The 22,349-nt window shown below is 22.1% G+C and overlaps 2 protein-coding genes across 3 annotated transcripts; both read left to right on the top strand.

Annotated features, from left to right (window-relative positions):
- The first annotated feature begins 2,784 nt into the window (after window positions 1-2,784).
- On the top strand, window positions 2,785-4,027 carry LOC127281267 (thyroid transcription factor 1-associated protein 26 homolog). Its single transcript, XM_051304892.1, has 3 exons — window positions 2,785-2,973; window positions 3,130-3,247; window positions 3,598-4,027. The coding sequence occupies exons 1-3, from the start codon at window positions 2,865-2,867 to the stop codon at window positions 3,839-3,841; spliced, it is 471 nt and encodes a 156-aa protein (XP_051160849.1). The 5' UTR covers window positions 2,785-2,864; the 3' UTR covers window positions 3,842-4,027.
- Window positions 4,028-4,167: 140 nt separating this feature from the next.
- Window positions 4,168-21,949, top strand: LOC127281261 (AP-2 complex subunit alpha). 2 transcript variants are annotated; one of them, XM_051304883.1, is made up of 13 exons: window positions 4,168-4,323; window positions 5,444-5,532; window positions 7,610-7,821; window positions 7,998-8,191; window positions 11,384-11,615; window positions 11,867-11,975; window positions 12,425-13,068; window positions 13,172-13,303; window positions 15,670-16,202; window positions 16,284-16,552; window positions 16,667-16,811; window positions 16,904-17,111; window positions 19,717-21,949. In XM_051304883.1, the coding sequence occupies exons 2-13, from the start codon at window positions 5,469-5,471 to the stop codon at window positions 19,792-19,794; spliced, it is 2,820 nt and encodes a 939-aa protein (XP_051160840.1). In that variant the 5' UTR covers window positions 4,168-4,323; window positions 5,444-5,468; the 3' UTR covers window positions 19,795-21,949. The 2 variants fall into 2 exon arrangements, with proteins under 2 accessions (XP_051160840.1, XP_051160839.1); XM_051304882.1 differs by having other exon boundaries at window positions 11,867-12,005.
- The last annotated feature ends 400 nt before the right edge of the window (window positions 21,950-22,349 follow it).

The raw sequence follows: 22,349 nt of genomic DNA, 5'->3' as shown, positions 1-22,349 counted from the left end.
TTCAAAGAAAAAAGTATTTTTAAAGTTCATTTTACATATTGAAAAATATTTTTAAATACCGTTGAAAATCAATTTTTTCAATATTTTTATTATTAGACATAACCTCATTTAAATAATAATAATAATATTTTTTAAGAAAAACTTGACCAAAATCATATTTATATTAGAATGACTAAATTGTATTTTTAAAATTGACGTAAATGTTATTATTACCACCCACGGGAAAATTTTTTTTTTTTTGCAAAAATTTTCACGATAGAAAATTTCCTGAGTTTTTCTCGAAAATTCGTTTTGGAAAGATTATGTGTCATTTTTGTTTAAAAGAATAGAATCAACGGAGGCGTGTGCGCGCAACTCTTTTTGAGAAAATGAATGGATTTTATGACGCGTTAAATAAAAAAAAAAACACACTATATTCATTAACATACGTGACTATATAATGACAATTACGGAATGTTTACATATGCGCCTGTCATCGTCATCGTTTTATTTTATTTTCAAATGCATCTCTACAAATTAGAGCGTCGTCGTAGTCGTCGCTATTTTAGACTTTTTCACGAATGAATAACGCGTCGCGACGCCCCCTTATTTTATTTATATATACTTACATTCTTTCCAAATATGTGAATAATTTTAACCTTGTATGATTCAATTCTATATATATATATTTGTTTCGATTTTCCACTTCCGATTTCGTAATCGGTTAAATGTGGCCCATTTTCTCATTGATCGATAATTTAATTTATGCAACTCAATTTATTTTAAATTACCAATTTTTTTTTTTTATTCATGCAAAAATGCATTAAATTGTTCTATTGGTATATCACGACAGTTTAGGTTAGGTTTCAAATAAGGTTGATTCTACAAATAATAAAATTAATACAATAAGGCCCAATAAGAACTTCTGAGATATAGAAAAGAATAGAAATATATTTGTATTCCTTTCTCGTGTATTTCGTTCGCGAAACTATTGGCCCATAGAAAAAAAAATTTATTGTGAACATAACCTAACAGTATAAAAAAAATAAAAAATCAGTTGTTTGAATATTTTTGTAAGGGGAAAGAAATTATAATTATTTGTTATAAAGGCAAAAGTTATTTGATCTTTAGTGCGTGTGCGGAAGTGTGTCAATGTCAAAAGACAGCCGCGGGTCTAGACACTAAAATACTTCCTTCTTGTCAGAGAAGAGAGGAAATCAATAAAAAATAATAATTCAGTCAAAAAAAAAAAAAATGACAATTTTTGCGTGGGGGAACTTGAACCATGTGGCGTCATCCCAACGCGGGGGTAAATCGATATAAAAGAGTGTCACACAAGTGTCTATATATGGAGCTTCACTGCGTGAGCTGAGAAAAAATTCATTAAAAATTTGCTCGCATTTTAATGCGTATGAAATTTAATATCGTATTTATAAATAAAATAGAGAATTAACATTTTTTTTTTTCCAATTGAATTAAATTTTCCTTTTTTTAAACGAAAAATAGTGGGATGCGGTCAGTGGCACTATGTGTGAGATATAAAAAATATTAGAAGATAGGAATTTGATGTAAATCTCAAAGATATTGTCATTTTACAAAGTCGTTGTCACAATATGACCTTATCATTTATCTTTTACCGTTTCATATCTGAGATGTAACTATTATGCGCCAAGGTGTATATTTATGATAATAAAGTTGTGTGCGTTGCGTCAAATAGTTTATACGGGTTGGCATAAATTACAATGCGGAAGATATAATATAGAGATAGTGGACTCTTTTCAAGGTCAAACTATTGCCTACTAACATCAAAATCTTTGACCTCTGCCGAAGAACAAAACACTTCCGTTATTATTATTTTTTTTTTTTTTTAATCAAAAATCATGTAAAAAATAATTTTTTTTTAATTTCCATTGTAAAATGAGTTTAAAAATAAAAGAAACTAAAATTTGTTTAAATTGACCCAAGTGGTTCAAGTTAGATTTTCTCGTAACTATTTATAGTTCTTTCGTCTTTCATTTGGTTTTGCTTGTTTTTCAACGCATTCCAAACAAAATTCCTACTCAGAGACTGCATTAAGAAAATTATACACATACTAAATTGATGCATTTTTATCAAGGTTTTTTCTCAGCAATATTTTATAATTTAATCCACTTAAAAGGTGTTATGTTTTTACATTTTGCATAATCGTTTCGATTTAAACAATATACGATTAGATAATTTTTTTTTTTTACTATAAAAATCGAAATCTTTTCTGAAAAATTCTTTGTCTAAATTAATTCTATTGACAATTATAAAAAAAAAAAAAAAAATGAAGAGGTAGTTAAAAATTAAAATGTAAACAAAAATTCTATATAAATTTGGCTCGATACAACATTTTCACCTGTCATTGTCATTACTCATCATTATTATTCGTGGCAGTGACATTGAATTCTATATAGCGATGATTTGTAATTATAGTCTTATAAAAAATTCGATTCTTTGTTCCTGATTACACATATTATATTTAATATAAAATAAATAACTAAAAATACCTTAATTTCTCACTTTTGTCCAAAAAAAAAAAAAAAAAAATAACCTAAAAAGGTGGAAACTTTTAAACTTCTGAATACACAGATTTCAAAATTAATTTAACACTATTACTTTTTTTTTGTTATTCATTTACTGATTCCTCTATAAAATTTCTTAACTGATTGACATTTAACTGACATTTTTTTCATACTGGATAATTCTTCAATCAATTGTTTAAGTGGCGACATCTGACAATCATTATTTGAACTAAAACAATATTTTAAAAAAACTTACCGCATGTTGATGAACAATAAGTTTTATCTTTGTTTATTGTCTTGTCAATTGTCAAATCGTATAAATAAAAATAAGAATAAAAAATGAAAGAACGAGTTATTTCGAGAAAAGAAAATAAAAAAACACAAGGCGAGAAGAAACCATTCGATAAAAAAAAGTACAGATTACAAAAGTACAGCAATAAATTTAAAGGTGAGAATTCTTAATTTTTTTTTAGGTTAGGTTCTACACGTTGTATTAAACTCAATCATTAAATATTATTAAATGTTTATTTAACTTTATAGCTTAAAATTCAGTTAATAATAAGTTATATTATAAAATAGAACTATTTTCCGTATTAAATTACAGTAAATCAATGGGAAGAACGTCGTAAAAAAGCAGTAATACGCAATTTTTACAAGGAACAAGAAAAGGATAGAAAAAATGCACCAGGTCCAAGTAATTTAAACGTACAGGATGACAAAAGGTAAATTAATAATTAATAAATATAATAATTTAAAAAAATGTTCTAAATTATTTTAAATTTATTCTAAAAATGACGAAAAATAAAAAATCCTATACATTTTAAATAAAATTAATTGCATTTAAAATAATAATAATAATAAAAAGAAAAAAGAAAAAATAATAATAATGATAATAAAATAATAATAATAATAATATTAATTATTTTGAAAGTTCCAAATTATTCTAATGTTTTCAAAAAGACAGAAAATAAAAAAATGCATTTTAAATATTTTAAATACTATTTCTCTATAAAGAATAAATAATGAAAATACATTTAAAAAAAAAAAAGGAAAATTTTTTCACAATTTTCAGCTCACCAAACAAGAAAAATCCGTATTTTGCTGCGAAAGCCGAATTTCAAAAGAAGAAACAAGAAAAGAAAAATAAAAAAGAACAAATAGAACAAATAAAAGCCGAAAGGATAGAAGCATTAAAAAAATATAAAGAAAAGAAAATGCAAATTTATAAAAAATTATCGAAAAAAACAAAAAAAGGACAACCAGTCATGAAAGATAGAATGGAACTTTTATTTGAAAAAATTCAACAAAGTACGTAAAATTAATAATTTTTTTTTTTTTATATATAGAAAATATTCTATAATTAATTTTAGTAACAATAATTAATTTAATTGGAATAGAAATTAAATTTTATAAAAAAAAAATCTATTCTAATTTTTGTAATTATGTAAAAAGAATGTCAAATTCTTATTTTAATAAATAAAATAATTTTTTTTTAAAATGAACCTAATCTTTTTTTTTTTCCAACAAAAATTTATATTGATATTATTAACTTCAATGAATATAAATTACTTTAAATTGGCGCGCTACAATTTGATTGGTGTATTTTTATGACACATGCGCAATGCCCTATGCGCAGTTTTTTTCCTGCGCAAATATGGCCACTCAGGGCAGCTGTCTGTGGTAAAGTCAGCGGTTGCAAATGGCGACATACAGAAAGTTCGTGATACTGTAATTAATTTCTATAATAAGTGCAATCGGTGAAACAAATTGTGCGCGAAATACGTTCTTTATTACATTGGTATGTATTTCATTATTTTAACTATTTCATTATCCTCCCATAAATAGAAGCGGTGAAAATAGTTACATTTATAAAAAAAAGAAAAAAAAAAGGTCTGGTTCCGAGACTCACCAATATCAGCGGGCGAGAAAATTCCTCACATTCTCCCATCTTATTGAAAATTCTCAATGATCCCTTCACTTGATATTCTTATTAGTTGAATATGATTACTATGTTAATTTGCTATTTGAAAAAATAAAATCGCGATAGAAGGGTGATGTCTGGAAATATCGGGGGGGAAAAAAAAAATGATGATGATGGTTCGATTGCATGGCCACGAAGGCGGGAGCGCAGGCTGACCTGTCAAAAAGCCACCTTTGACTTTTATCCGGGTTAATTAAGGCGGTCACGTCCCTCTCTCACTTGAGATTTTTCCAAGATTTCACTTGTTGGAAGATAGTTTACGAGATTTTTTTTTTTAGTTCTTATGAAGGGGTTAAACGACCCCGTTTATAATCAGGCAGGTGGTCTTAAATTTTTTTGTTAGTAAAAAAAAAAGGAATAAGTTTTATTTCTTTATAAGTTTATTTTCTAACCTTAAAATAAAAAAAAAAAACTTTGTTATAAACGATGTTCGAATTTTTTCAATTGACATTTGGTAATCTTGAAGTAATTTTTACTGTTGTATTATTAATTTGTTCTCGATTATCTGCATTTTTATATTTTTGAACGAAATTGACAATTAGCAGTTTAATTATTAAATAATTGTATATTAAATTCTATAAAAAAATGTCTAAAAGGGAAATATTTTTTGACATTTTTTATTTGTTAACATCAGTGAAAACGATGAAGGTTTAGAGAATCATAACCTTCGAGAAAATTGGTAGTTTCATTTTTATATCAAGGATGAGCAATTGATGTGGTACATTAATTATTAATTATAAGTTTATTATATCTAAGATATGTAAATAAATTGTTGTTTTTTTTTTTTATAGTATTTTGTGTTAATATTTTTCGATTTTTAAATATTTTTATATGAAAAATAAAAATTTGTTTCTCAAAGTATCGTTCAATTTTTGTCCCCCGCCCCCCCTTTTTTTTAGAAAAAAATAAAAAAAAAAGGTTTGTAATTTCTTTTCAGGTGGTTTTAAGCAACGAAAGACAAGATGCCGGCGGTACGAGGCGATGGCATGCGCGGACTTGCAGTTTTCATATCAGACATCAGAAATTGTAAGTTTTTTTATTATTATTATTATTATTATTATTATTCATAATTATTTATTAATAATAAAATTGTATAATAAAAATTATATGATAAAATTTTGCACTAAAATATAAAAAAAAAATGAAATGTTTCGTTTTTTCTTTTAATAATTGTGACAAAAAAAGGGAAAAATTATAAATAATTATTATTAGCGATAATTACAAAAAAAAAAAATATTACGTTGGCAACACTTTTGGAATTTTTAAAAATACAAAAAATACAAGAGAAAAATTCAAATTTCTTTTCACCTTTTTGGGAATTTTTGTTTTTTTAATTTCGGAAAAATTGTTTTAACGTTCAGATTGAATTTAGTAATTTGCTATCATAAAACAGTTTTAGTTACTTAAAATATGTAAAAAAAATTAAATTAATTTATTATTATTATTATTATTATGTATTATTATTATTGAAACTTTAGCCTATTGACCCAAAAGTGGACTTGGTTTATTATTATTATTATTATTATTTTAATTTATTAATCTTCCAAATTATAAATCAATTAAATTTTAATTTTTCCTTTGAGTGAAAATTGTATTCACTAAATTAATTTAATTTATTGTGAATTTAGAAAATTAGAGTTAAAATTAGATTGTAATAATTATACGAAGTAATTTAAAAAAAAACTTGATTTATTATTTATTATTATTATATTAATTTATTAATCTTCCAAATTATAATTCAATTAAATTTTAATTTTTCCTTTGAATGAAAATTGAATTCACTAAATTAATTTAATTTATTGTGAATTTAGAAAATTAGAGTTAAAATTAGATTGTAATAATTATACGAAGTAATTTAAAAAAAAAAAAACTTGATTTATTATTTATTATTATTATATTAATTTATTAATCTTTCAAATTATAAATGAATTAAATTTTAATTTTTTCTTTGAGTGAAAATTAAATTCACTAAATTAATTAAATTTATTTAATTTACTCTGAATTTAGTAAAATAGAATAAAAATTAGATTGTAATAATTATACGAAGTAATTTTTTTTTTAAAAAAACTTGATTTATTATTTATTATTATTATTTTAATTTATTAATCTTTCAAATTATAAATGAATTAAATTTTAATTTTTTCTTTGAATGAAAATTAAATTCACTGAATTAATTAAATTTATTTAATTTACTGAACTAGTGGAAAAGAAAAAATTGTAAAACTTTGTAAAAAGTACACAATGGAGAAATAAAATCTAAATCTAAAATCTAATTTAATTTACTGTGAATTTAATAAATTGGAGTAAAAATCAGATTGTAATAATTATAAGAAGTAATTGATGAAAAAAAAAAATTCGCGAAATAATTATGTAAATTCAAAATGTCAGCTGTTGTATAAAATAATAAATCAGCAAAGAATTCGCCAAGTGATAGAATGCCATTGAGAATATTGAGATCGACTAAAAGAATTGTAAAGTGTTTGTTAACAGTGGAGAAAGAGATTCGAGGGGCGGAGCTCTGATAGTGGCCTATCTTTTTTTTTTTTCTGATAGATTTACTTTCGGTGTGTATTAAATTCACATATCAAAAGACAACAGCAATTTATATTAATTAGTTAATATGTTATTGTGTTATTTTATTAAATTAAACCAATGTCAAGCTCAGTCTTCTCTTCTTTTTCTTTATTGCTCTCAATTAATTAAAGACAATAAAATTGTTTATGCCATTAATTTAACTAAATATTTCATTTAATATATTTTCAATACCTTTGCGTATAATAATTTAGAAAAATTAAATTAAAAAATTAAATAGAAAAGCATTTATCTAAATCGAAAGATTGATTTTTGATAAAGTAATTTTTATTAATTTGTTTTTAATTCAATTAAAAGAGTACAACAAAGTTACAAGGGTCTTTGGTCTGGTGAAAGACTTGAAAATGGATCATTAGTTTTAATTTTTTTTGATTATGATCCAAATGGCATATTGCCATTGAAACTCTTTGTATTTGTATTCGTAGATTTAAGTTTTCGATTGCAAAAAATTATGAGCTTTTTTTTAAAAAAAAGAAGAATAATTGTAATTTTTTTTATTAAAAATTTTTAGGTAAAAGCAAGGAAGCTGAAATTAAAAGGATAAATAAAGAATTGGCGAATATTCGTGGAAAATTTAAAGGAGATAAAACACTTGATGGATATCAAAAGAAGAAATATGTTTGTAAACTTCTTTTTATTTTCCTCTTGGGACATGACATCGATTTTGGTCACATGGAAGCTGTCAATCTTCTTTCATCGAATAAATACTCAGAGAAACAAATTGTGCGTAAATTTAATTTTTAATAAATTTTGTATTTTTGTAATTTTTCTTTTCTCATCTAATTTCGAAAATTTTAATTATTTTTTATTATATTTTATTTTTATTTTTGCAAAATTAGAAATTTAGAAAAAATAATTTATTTTAGAGAGAATTGTTAATTAAATGTTTCTATTTACAGGGCTATCTATTCATATCAGTTTTAGTGAACACAAATAGTGATCTCATCAAATTAATAATTCAGAGTATTAAAAATGATTTGGCATCTCGAAATCCAATTCATGTGAATCTTGCATTACAATGTATTGCCAATATTGGAAGTAAAGATATGGCGGAGGCTTTTGGAAATGAAATTCCCAAATTGCTGGTATCAGGGTAAGAGAATTTAATGTAAAAAAAAATTTTTTTTTTTCTCTATAATAAACACATACACACTTTCATTCACATTTCACATTCACAATTTGCCCTTTTTGGATCAAGTCGTCTCTACATTAGGTAATTTTCAAATTATGTACAATTTTGCTATAAAACGCCTTTGTATTTGCAATTTTTACATTCACATTTTTCACGTATAGACTCAGGGTGTCTGGCGACGGGAAAAATTTGGGAATTTAGAACAATATAGAAAAACACGGAAAAATAATTTGAAATTTGTAAAAAAACGAGGAATTTCTTAGATTGTACGATTTTTCTTTTTTTTTTTTTGACTTACATTACGCAATTTGTATTTTTATTTATTTTTTTTTTATACAAAAATATGTATTTTTTTAGTATAAAATTCTGTTTTAAAATTAATTTATTTTGATTATTTTGTATCTAAAATTCTTTGCCAATTTTCAATTCTTTGAATGAAGTTTTTTTTTCAAAAATTCAATTATTTAAAATACTTCTCAATTTAAAATTCAATTATTCCTTTGGAAATTTTCATAAACACAGGCCTCGGATTATACAACTTTTTCGACTATTTCCGACTTTTTTTTCAAAAATACGACTTTTTTCGACTTATTTTAATAAAATGCGACTATTTCGACTTTTTTTTACATTTAAAAAAAAATTTTAAATAAAACATATTTTTTTTAGTATATAATGCTGATCTTCTTCAGATCTTCTTTATTTCAATTGTTTAACAAATTTTTAACTAAAATTCTTCACTAAATTAATTATTTTTAATAATTTTAATGAAATTCATCACACATTCAATTATCCTAAACTATTTTTCAATTAAAATTTTTTTTAAATTTAACAATTGTTTATAATTTTAAAAAAATATAAAATAAAATTACTAAAAAATTTTAATTCAAAATCATAAATCAATTCAAAATCAAATAAAATTCAATTATTTTCAAAAATTTGAATTCAAAATTAATTATCAAAAATCAACTAAAATTCAATTATTATCCAAAATTTAAATTTAAAATCAAATAAAATTCAAATATTATCCAAAAATTTCAATTCAAAATTAATTATTATCAAAATTTTAAATCAAAAATCAACTAAAATTGAATTATTATCCACAATAACAATTGAAATTCAATTATTTTCTAAATTTTCAATTCAAAATCAAAGAAAATTAAATTATTTTTAAAAATTTCAATTCAAAATTGATTATTATCAAAATTTTCAATCATAAATCAATTAAAATTAAATTATTATCCAAAATTTCAATTGAAATTCAATTATTTTCAATTCAAAATCAAAGAAAATTAAATTATTTTTAAAAATTTCAATTCAAAATTGATTATTATCAAAATTTTCAATCATAAATCAATTAAAATTAAATTATTATCCAAAATTTCAATTGAAATTCAATTATTTTCAATTCAAAATCAACTAAAGTTCAATTATGTTTAAAAATTTCAATTCAAAATTAATTATTATCAAAATTTTCAATCAAAAATCAACTAAAATTGAATTATTATCCAAAATTTCAATTAAAATTCAATTACTTTCCAAAAATTTTTAATTTAAAAGCTTCTAAAATTTAATTATTTCTAAAATTTATTGAAATTTAATAATTTCAATGATAACTCTAAGGAAATTGAATTATTTTAAACTATTTTTATAATATTCTTTGAAAATTCAATTATCTGAAACCATTTTTCAATTAAAAATGGTTACTGTATTTTTGTCCGCAATTTCTAATAAATTTTTTTGTGAAATCATCAAAAATTTTTAATTAAAAATCACTTGAAGTTCAATTAATTTCAAAAATCTCAATTGTAAATCTTTGAAAATTCAATGACTTTTAAAAAATATTATCTAAAATTATTTGATAAATTATTTTTAGTTCTGTAAAATTTAATTATTGTCTGAAAATTAACAGAATCTTTTGAAATTCAATTATTTCTAAAAATTTTAATTTTAACCCTTCCAAAAGTATTATTATTTAAAAAAAAAAATTTATTTAAAAATCTGTAAAATATTTTAGTTAAAATAAAAAAAAAATCGACTAAAACGACTTTTTTTGTGCCTTCAAGTCGATCCGAGGCCTGTAAACAAAAGTTTAAGAAATTATAATAATAATATAAAATAATTATATTTGAAAGACGTTTATGTTTGAAATAAATAAATAAATTACAAAATTTCTAACTTAAAATTTTCTGAAATTCAATTAGTTCTAAAAATCTAAATTTAAAAATTTCTAGAAATTTAAATTATTTTATAAATTTTTATATAAAATTCTTGGAGAAATTATTTATTTTGATACATATTTAAAACAATTTAAAATTAAAAATTATCTAAAATTTAATAATTTTAAAAAATTTTAATTTTAACTTTTTCAAAATTCAATTATTTCTAAAATTCTTAGCTAAATTAATTATTTTTCAATGGTGTTAATCAATTTTTTCAAAAAATTCAATTAAAAATTTTCTAAAAATCAAAATTCAATTATTTTTAAAAATTTTAACTTTAACTCTACGAAAATTCAATTATTTCTAAAATTCTTACTATTTGTTAAATTAATTATTTTCATTTTTTTTAAATAATTGAATTTTGAAGATTTTTTTAATTGAAATTTTCTAAAAATCAATTACATTTTGAAATTCGTAAATAATTTTTAATTAATATAAATTTTTATAATTTTCAATGAAAAAAATCTTGAAAATTCAATTATTTCTAAAATTCTTACAAATTAATAATTTGTTAAATTTAATTATTTTTATTAACTTTAATCAAGTTTTTCAAAAATTCAAATATTAAAAAAAAAAAAAATTCACTTTAAAATTCTCTATAATTTAATTAATTTTTAAAAGATGGAAAATAATTTTGAATACAAATTTACAAAAAAAAATTTTAAATTATAATCTCCAGTAATTCAATTATTTCTAAAATGTTTCATTAAAATTAATTAATTGATTATCTCTATTTTTATTATACGTTTTTTTGTTCTGTTTTTAGTTTGTTATTTTTGTGTTATTATTCCTTAATGAAATACCGAGAAAATATTGTTTTTTAGATCCAGAAATTTTTCTGGATTTTAAAAATAATGATTCGCTAGACACTTTGTGTAGAAAAAAAATTTTTTTTGGTTTTTTTTTTGTTTTCTAAATTATTTAAATATTTTAGCGACACGATGGACGTGGTGAAACAAAGTGCAGCCCTGTGCCTTTTACGTTTATTGAGAACTGCTCCGGACGTTGTTCCTGGTGGAGAATGGACGTCGCGTATTGTTCATTTACTTAATGATCAACATCTCGGCGTTGTTACTGCTGCAGCGTCGCTTATCGATGCTCTTGTCAAAAGAAATCCAGACGAATACAAAGGATGCGTCAGTCTTGCCGTTTCTAGACTCAGTCGAGTGCGTTTCAACAATATTTCGAACAAAAAAAAAAAAAAAAAATTTCCATCATTTTATTTAAATTATTTATTTTTTCAGAACTATTATTAATTTAATTAATTTTTTGAGATTTATTATTTAATTAATTTATTTGTTTCGATTTATTATTTAATTTATTTTATTTACTGAATTTATTTATTTATTTAGAATTATTATTTAATTGAAAAAATATGCGGATTAAAATTAATTTGTATTTTTCTTTCTTTTCGAAGATCGTAACATCGAGTTACACGGATCTGCAGGATTACACCTATTATTTTGTGCCTGCGCCTTGGCTATCCGTAAAACTGTTGCGATTGCTTCAGAATTACACTCCGCCAGGTAAATTCCTGACGTACACGGAAAAAAACGGTATGGATTATCAAGAAATAAGATTCGAAAATTTTTTCAAATTTTTTATCACTGCCATTGTGCAAAAATAAAAGCCTATCAATATATTTCTCACAAGTCTTTCGCTTGACTATACAAAAAAAAAAATTGAAGAACCGAAAGTTCTAAAACAATTCCAAAAAAATTATTCCTAAGACAATTGCATGTAACAATTTTGCTTTCTATTTCTTGCACACGCATTTTTTTTGTTCTCACCAAATTTCCGGCAATTTTTTTTGTTTTTTTTTTTTTTGTCTCTCCTCTCTTATTGCAATTGAACTTTTTTCAAAATCTAGCCCAAAATTCTTTCCGTGTATGCGCATCTTGTCTCGCAACTGAAAAAGAAAAAAATCGCACAATTTTATTATTTTGATAAAATATTTTTTTTTTTGTTTTTACAGCTGAAGATCCAGGTGTACGAGGTCGTTTAAATGAATGTCTTGAGACAATTTTAAATAAAGCACAAGAGCCACCAAAGTCAAAGAAGGTTCAACATGCAAATGCAAAGAATGCTGTTTTATTTGAGGCAATTAGTTTAATAATTCATAATGATAGTGAACCACATTTATTGGTACGCGCTTGCAATCAACTTGGTCAGTTTTTATCGAATCGTGAGACAAATCTTCGTTATTTAGCACTAGAATCAATGTGTCATCTTGCAACATCGGAATTATCACATGAGGCAGTTAAAAAACATCAAGAAGTTGTTATTCTATCAATGAAAATGGAAAAAGATGTTTCAGTACGACAACAAGCTGTTGATTTACTTTATGCAATGTGCGATAAAAGTAATGCCGAGGAAATTGTTCAGGAGATGTTGAATTATTTGGAAACGGCTGATTATTCAATACGCGAAGAAATGGTATTGAAAGTTGCAATTCTTGCTGAAAAATATGCAACCGATTATACATGGTATGTGGATGTTATTTTGAATCTCATTAGGATAGCTGGTGATTATGTATCGGAGGAAGTTTGGTATCGTGTTATTCAAATTGTTATTAATCGAGACGATGTACAAGGATATGCTGCTAAAACTGTCTTTGAGGTAATTTGAAATTTATTATTTTAATTTTACTTTTTTTTTTTAAATGTAAAAATGAAATTTATTATTATAAATTTATAAATTTGAATTTTTTTTTTTTTTTAAGGCATTGCAAGCGCCTGCATGTCATGAGAATATGGTAAAAGTCGGAGGTTACATTCTCGGGGAATTTGGAAATTTAATAGCGGGAGATCAGCGTTCTTCTCCATTGGTGCAATTCCAACTCTTACATTCCAAAGTAAGTTTTTTAATTTTCAAATTTTTATTCTATAGAGACAGAAAACTTTATTTCTTGCGAATAAAAGTACAGATCTTCTTTATAACAATTATTTAACAAATTTTTAACTAAAATTTTTCACTAAATTAATTAGTTTTAATAATTTTAATGAAATTCTTCACAAATTCAATTATTTTAAACTATTTTTCAATTTAAATTTTTATGAAATTTAATAATTGATTATAATTAAAAAAAAAAAATTAGCAACAAAAATTACCAAAATTTTTTAATACAAAATCACTTGAAATTTAATTATTTGCCAAAAATTTTAATTATTTTTAAATGATTTTTATAACATATTATTCGAAAATTCAATTAACTGAAAGCATTTTTCAATATTAAAAACTTTTGGAATTCAATTTTTTTTTAATGTGATTTCTAATAAATTCTTTATCAACAGAAATCACTAAAATTTTCTCTTATTATAATTATTGTTTGAAATTTAAGACAATTTTTTGAAATTCAATTATTTTCAAAAATTTCAATTTTTAAAAGCTTCTAAAATTTAATTATTTCTAAAATTTGCCATCTAAATTTTTTTTTGGAAATTTAATAATTTCAATTATAATTCTCTTGAAATTCAATTATTATTTTTTTCTAATAAATATTTTAGTAACAGAAATTATAAAATTTTGACATTAAAAATCACTTGAAATTCAATTAATTTCAAAATTTTTTTGAAAATTCAATTACTTTTAAAAAATATTATCTAACAATATTTGATAAATTATTTTCAATTCTGTAAAAGTTAATTATTTTGTTTGAAATTTAATTATTTTTAAAAAATTTCAACTATAACTCTTCTAAAGTTAAATTGTTTTTAATAATTTTAATATTTTTTTAAAAAATTCTATTATTTAAAAAAGTTACAAATAAAAATTCTAAAATTGAATTGTTGTCAGAATTTTTTTTTTTTTTTAGAAATTAGTCTAATTTAATTAAAATTTTAAAAATTTACACCTTCGATTCTGAAATAGAAATAAATTTTCTTTTATAATATTCCTATAGAATTATTTTTATTAAGGAATTAATAAAATCGATTTAATACCTAATAACATTAATTATTTAAAATAAAATACTAATTAATAAATTAAATTTAATTAAAATAAAAAAATTAACTAAAATGACTTTTTTTAAGCCTTAAAGTCGATCCGAGGCCTGAATTCAATTATTTCTAAAATTTGTTACTAAAATTCTTTGATAAATTAATTATTACAATAACTTTTATCAATTTTTTTCGAATAATTAAATTATTTAAAACATTTTTCAATTTAAAATTCTAAAAATTTTATCAAAAATTCTTTGTTTTTATTTTTTCTAATAACTTTAATCAAATTTTTTGAAAACTGAATTATTTAAATCATTTTTTCAATTTAAAAATTGTCTAAAATTCAATTATTGTCTGAAACTTATTTAAAAAAAAGCCTTCTACAATTGAAATTTACAAAAATTTTAATTGAAAATCTCATGAAATTCAATTATTTCTAAAATTTGTTACTAAAATTCTTTGGTAAATTAATTATATTACAATAACTTTTATCAATTTTTTTCCAATAATTAAATTATTTAAAACATCTTTCAATTTAAAATTCTCTAAAATTCAATAATTATTTAAAAAATTTCCTTAATTTTCATTATTTAAATTTCCAATAATTTCAATTTTTTTCAACTTAAATTCTTTTTTGAATTAATTATTATTTCTAAAAACTAATCTAGTTTTTCAAAAAATTCAATTCTTTAAAATATTTCTTAATTAAAATTTTTCTAAAGTTCCATTACTATTTAAAATATTTTCCAAAATTCTGAATTCGAATAATTTTTATTAATTAGATTTCAATTTTCTTAAAAAAAAAAAAAGTAACTAAATAATTTTTTCAAAAAATTTGTCCTTGAAATCTTGAAAATTTGTCAAAATTCAATTTTAAAATGTATTCTAAATAAAAAAATTCTTGAAAATATTTCAATGAAACAATTTTTATTAAGAAATAATTATTTAATTTCTAATAATAAAAATGTTAACTAATTAAAATTGAAAATAAAAAATTAAATTTTTTTTCGATTTAAATTGACTAAAACGAATTATTTGTTTGATTTTATATTAAAATACACTATAAAATTTGATAAATACCTATTTTTGATGTTTATAATTTCACTACATTTCAATTAAAGTCGTAAACTAATTTAAAAAAATTTTTTAAAAATGATTTTTTAAGATATTTGGAGTAGATTTTTAATAAAAAAAGAACCTAAAATATTTTTTATCATCACTATGAAAAAGTCTAACTGATAATTGAAATAAAATATTCAATGAATAATTAATTTTTCAGTATCATTTGTGTTCTCCAATGACACGTGCTCTTCTTCTATCGACTTACATTAAATTTATAAATCTCTTTCCTGAAATTCGTACACAAATTCAAGATGTCTTTCGACAAGACAGTAATTTACGAAGTGCCGATGCTGAATTACAACAAAGAACATCGGAATATTTACAATTAAGTATCATTGCATCGACCGATGTATTGGCAACAGTTTTAGAAGAAATGCCAGCATTCCCCGAAAGGGAATCATCAATACTTGCTGTATTAAAAAAGAAAAAACCAGGACGCGTACCTGAGAATGAAATTCGCGAGAGCAAAAGTCCAGCTCCAAATACAAATCATCATACCGAAGCGAGTTCAATTGCAACGGTGGCTGCTATTAATAATTCATCTGCCGATCTTTTGGGATTATCAACACCGCCTTCATCACAACCAACGAGTAACACTGGCGTTCTTTTAGATGTTTTGGGAGATATTTATAATATGCCAAATAAAGTTGGCGCCACAAATGGAACACAAAGCACATATAATCCAAAAAAGTAATACAAAAAATTGGTTTTAATTTCGAAATGTTTAAAAAAAAAATTTTCAATTTTAAATTAATTGAATTTTTCTTTTAGATTCGTGTGTAAAAATAATGGCGTACTCTTTGAAAATGATTTAATTCAAATAGGAGTAAAATCGGAATTCCGACAAAATCTTGGACGTATTGGTTTATTCTACGGTAATAAAACACAACTTCCATTAACTAATTTTCAACCGGAAATTTCTTGGTCCGATGAAAATCAAGTGAAACTATCGGTACAAGTAAAATCAGTGGATCCAGTTTTAGAAGCGGGAGCGCAAATTCAACAAATGGTGAACGCCGAATGTATCGATGACTATGATGGTAAAATTAATTTTATTATTAAATTTTAATTATTTTTAATTATTATTAAAAATTAAAAATTATATTTAATATTACAATATTTAAAATTTAATCCCTTTTTTTTTTGGTTTTTAGATTCACCGAGTATGGTTATTACATTTATGTACAATAACATTAATCAAAAAATTACAATGAAATTGCCATTAACGATCAATAAATTCTTTGAACCAACTGAAATGAATGGTGAATCATTTTTTGCCAGATGGAAGAATCTTGGAGGGTAAATTTCTTGTTTCTTTTTCAATTATTTATAAAATTAATATTTTAGTTTATTATTTTTAATTAATTGTTGTCTGTTTTTTTTTTACCTAGAGCCAATCAGCAACGTTCACAGAAAATATTTAAAGCCCAACAACCAATGGATTTACAGCAAGTTCGCACAAAACTTCAAGGTTTTGGAATGCAACTGTTGGATGGAATCGATCCAAATCCTGATAATTTTGTTTGTGCTGGAATTGTGCACATGAGAGCGCAACAAGTTGGTTGTTTATTGAGATTGGAACCGAATAAACAAGCACAGGTGAGTTTTTAATTTCTTCTTTTTAAAATTTAATTTTTGTTACCTTGAAAATATTTTTTCTTTGAATTTTAAAACAAAACGTTGAATTATTAAAATTTAATTAAAATAATATTTATAGTTTAAAGAACTATAAAAATCTCAGTTTAAGATTTAAAATTAAAAATTAAGTGGAAAAATTCAAATACAAAAAATTAAATGTAAAAAAAATGTTCACTGTCAATATTCATTTAAATTTAAAAAATTACCTTGCTAAATTTCTGATTAACAATAAATTGATACATTTTTTTAAAACAATTATTAGCACACAAATACGTATAAAAAAATTTGAAAATCAAAATAATTAAATTTTAGAATATTTTTTTTTCTATTTTTTTTTAGATTATATTTTTAGAACTAATTGAATTTCAATCGATTTTAAATTGAAATTTTTTGTAAATTCACACTTTTGATTTTTTTTGTTTAAATACAAATTTTAGACAATAATTAAATTTTTTATTTAAATGTAATTAAATAATTAAATTAAAAAAAAAACTATTAAAATTATTAAAAATTATTGATTTTTTGAAGAATTTTAGATTAAAATTTATAAATAAATTTTGAAATTGTTTCTATTACGATTTTTAAAATTACCATTGAATTTCAGAAAATTTGAAATTGAAATTTTTCGTAAATTTGAATTGCAAAAAGATTTTTTTAAAATGAATTTTAGACAATAATTGAAATTTAGATGATTTTTAATTGAAAAATGTTTTAAATAATTAAATTTTTGAAAAATTGCATTAATATTATTGAAAATAATTAATTTAGCAAATAGTTTTTAGATTTTCAATATAACTGAATTTTACAATTCGAATTTGGCAAAGAATTTTTAAATAATTTTAAATATAATTGAATTTTTGGAAAAATTAAGATTTTTAGAAAAACTATTAAATTATTAAAAAATTATGGATTTGGCGATGAATTTTAGATGAAAATTTTTTTGTTTTACTAATATCAGACACAAATTGAATTTGAGAAAATTTTGGTTAAAATTTTTTTAAAATTTTTGTAAAACTATTAAAATTATTAAAAATTATTGATTTGACAAAGAATTATAAATAAAAATCAAGTTTGCTATTGGTCAGGGAAAAATCAGGGAATTTTGTGAAAATTACTGGAAAAATATGAAATTTCTAAAAATGATGTTAAATTTTTAATTTTTGAAATTTCTCAATTCGAACTATTGCTCCTTTAAAATATTGTTGTCTTTATTTTTTATAATTGGAAATCTCTTGAAATATTTTCATTTGAATCAGGGAAAAAATTTAAATTCTGACTGGAAATAAAGGGAAAAGTCAGGGAAAAGCAAAATAAAATTTTTCTAACAAGCCTGAAAATTTATTAATATTTAAATTTTCCAATTTAGTTTCTATTAAGATTTTTAGAGTTAATTGAATTTCAGAAGATTTGAAATTGGAATTTTTTTGTAAATTTGAATTCCTAACGATTTATTTAAACAATTTTTTTTCACAATAATTGAGTTTTAGAAAATTTGTAATTAAAAATTTTTTGCAAATAATTGAAATTTCGAAGAATTTTTATGAAAATTTTTTTCGTTAATTTAATTTTCCAAGTTTAGGAATTAAATTTTTTTTTATTAATGTTTTGTTTTCAAATTTTAAAAGATTTGCATTTAAAAAATTTGGAAAATATTTAAAAGTATGAAAAAATTTTATATGGACAAATTTTTTTGTAAAAATTTAATTTCAATATTTGAATATAATTAATATCTCGAAGTGTTGTAATTAAAGTTTTTTAATAAAATTAAATTTTTGAAAAATTTATGATATAACTTTTTTACAAATAAAATTAATTTTGTGAAAATTAAGATTAATGTGATTAAAAGTAATAATTTTAATATGGTAATTGCTTAAAATTAAATTATTCAAATTTATTTGAATTTTTTGAAAATGATAAAATTTGCAGAATTTTAGTTAATTTTTTTTGTAAATAACATAAAATTACGGATTTAATGGAAATAAATCAAAATTGAAAGTGTTTTGCAATCAGAGGTTTTAACATTTTTCTATTTTTAATAGATTTTAAACTAAAAATTTAGAAAATAATTCAATTATATCGAAGAATTTATTCAAAATTATGAAGTAATTCAGTTTTTTTAAATAACAATAATAATTTAAATTATATTTTTGAATATAATTCAATTTTCGAATTGTATCGACTTAAAAGATTTGTAAGAAATTAAAATTTCGTAAAATTTGATTGAAATTGAATTTTTAAAAAGAATTTCATTAAAACTTTTGAAAATTTGAATTTCTTTTTATGAATTTTGTTCTTTATACATTTTGGAGAAGAAAAATTTTTTATATAAAAGAAAATAAAACGCATTACTCGTTGCGTTTATTTTCATTTATCACAATTTTTTAAAAATAGAATTCGCATTTGATTAAAAAAAAGAACAAAATTCGTAAATGTTAAAAAAAAAAAAAAAAAAAAAAACTCAAAATATTGTCTTGCAGTCAGGAAAAATTATAATGAAAATTTTGTATTAATTCTGTATTTTTGAAATATTTGTTATTTATTTATTTATTCAAATTATATTTTACAGATGTTCCGATTAACTGTGCGCTCGAGTAAGGAATCAATGTCTATTGAAGTTTGTGACCTGCTCGTGGACCAATTTTAAAAAGGGGCCTATAGCAGAGACGCCTGTGTTGATTTTTGGAGAAAAAAAAAAATTTTTTTTTTTTATTTAAAAAAAAAACCGCATTACTCGTTGCGCGTGGTGTTTTGTCTATCGAATGTCGATGACAAATGAATCTCGTTTCTTTGACGAGAGGTGATGATGATGATGATCAAAGAATGTTTCTTGTCAGCTTGAGAAGCACAACTATAGTCCCCTCCAGTTTCTTTCACTTGTCATCGTGTGAGCTTCGTTATTAACAGCGAATATCACTCTCATTTAAAAAAAAAAAATTGGAATTTTAAATTCATTTTGAAAATAGCATATTGTGGCAAAAAAAAGTAATATATTTATATAAAAAAAAAAAAATAATAAGGAAAAGGAAAAAAGACAGATCGATGGGACAGTATTAGTCTTGAGAGTGAAAACGGTAACGAGAGATTTTATTTAAGCTGTTAAAAAAGACCTAAAGATGTCATGAGGTAAGAATCTGCTCTTAATTTTTTTTTTTTTTTTTTTTTCTTTCTTTTCCAAGTAACCACGTAGACTGAAGCAAAACTGCCGAAAGTCTCATTTATTTGCTTCCCTTGAAAAATTTCTTCATTTTTAGTTTTTAAGGTCCGAGGATTCAAATTTTCTTCCTCAAAAAAAAAATCTATTTAATAGATTAAATTTAAATTTTCTTTTTTAGAAATTTTATTTTACAAACTTATTTTTTGGATATAATTTAAATTCAAAATTATTTTCCTTTAAAAAATTTGAAAATTCTTCATTTGAATCCTCGTTTTTTACAAGTTTGATACTCATTGTTTTTTTTTTAAATCACTACTCCTTCCTATTAATTAAAAAAAAAGAAAGCATTGATCCGTGCGGATTTTTGTAGTCGTTGAGATTAGTTCGCCATAGAAAAAATACCTTTACGTTTTGACGAAGCTCAAAGTATAAAATAAAAAGTACGATATTAATTTGTAATCTAGTTTCCAAATATAAATCACTAAGTTTCCGCTTGACTTTAAGGGGGGAAAGGATGAAAAAAGAAAAAAAAAATCCATGACTGGTTTTAACCTTTAAGTGCTTAAGAAACTGCGAGGTACGACGTCATTATTATCAACGAGTCGTTAATAAATTATAAATAAATTATAATCGTAATTAGGAATGTAAATGATAGGTCTATTATAATAGTTCTCTTTTTCTCTCTCTCTCTCTCTAATCAACTTGGGTGTATATTTTCCCTGTTTCAAATTACAATTAGAGATATTTTTCTGTTTTAGCTTTTTTTTTAAAAAAAAAAAAACGGTCACAAAATTATTCGATTTTAATTGTAAATATGTATTTTAAGAATTTCTTTTCTGTTTGCAAATCAGGTATTTAAGTAGTCAAATTTTTTTTCTATTTTTTTTTTAATGGTTGTACATTTATGTCGATGTAAAGTTAAAGTTTCTGTATTTTTTTAATTTCTATTAATCTAAGTGTAGGCTGTGATCGAGAATTTTTCAGCGATCGTTTCTAAATAAGGGGGATCTGTTAGCATTTGATTTTTGGGATTCGATTTTTATAATAAAAATCGTAAATTATTTTTTTATTATTTAAAAAGTAATTTTTCGTATAGAATTGTTTTTTTACAATTAGTAATTGTAAAAATTTTAAAATATTTTAATTTTACCAGACTCAATTTTAATATAATTTTTTTTCCCCCCCCAGGAAATTAATTCAATTTTAAATAAATTAGAGATTTTAATTATTGAATTAATTTTTTTTTTTTAAATTATAAATATTTTAAATGTTTATAAATTCCCATTCTATCAAATTGCAAAAGAATCTCATTCGTCCCCAAATATATTATATATTTTTTTTAATTTACAAAATTGTCCAAAATATTCTTAACCGATCGCTTTTCGTTTTCTCGACCAAACTTGCAACGTCGCGTTACCAGTCATGGATTTATTATTATGTTCTAACTGGAACGAGTAAATATTAATTTGCGAGAATCTACACTGTAGTTATATAAAAATAATACTAAAAACAAAAAAAAAAAAGGAAAAAAAAAAATTCTTATTATAAAATGCAAGATAGATTGAAAGGTTTAATGGAAATGTTCCCTTTATCGAACGTATAGCTTGTACACTTTATTATTGTACAAAAAAAAAAAAAAAAGAAATATGACACGATAAAAATAAATATCGCTCTTCGTGTGCGATATTAAACGATCTACGTGGACAAAAATTGTTCGTCAAGAATTTAATTTTTTTTCGAAAATATAGAAAAAATGAAAATAAATTCAAAAGCAATGAAAGAACTGAAAAAAAAAATTAAAATAGAAGATCATTTCGAAAAAGAAAATTTTTCACGAATAAATTTTTTCCAAGTATACGTATAATTATATAAAGTAAAAAAAAAATATATATATATACAATTCATATTATAAATATTATATACAAAGATGAATATTGAAAAAAAATGAGGGCTTTGGCTAAGAAGGTTATTTCCCATCACTCTCACAAAAAAAGGAAAAATAATTAATCATTGCATAATTTAACCGAAAAGAAAAAAAAATTCCA

Source organism: Leptopilina boulardi, unplaced genomic scaffold, assembly GCF_019393585.1.
Source record: "Leptopilina boulardi isolate dan_hultmark-lab unplaced genomic scaffold, ZJU_Lbou_2.1 LbouV2_266, whole genome shotgun sequence".
Lineage (NCBI taxonomy): Eukaryota > Metazoa > Arthropoda > Insecta > Hymenoptera > Figitidae > Leptopilina > Leptopilina boulardi.
This window is presented reverse-complemented; position numbering and strand designations above follow the sequence as displayed.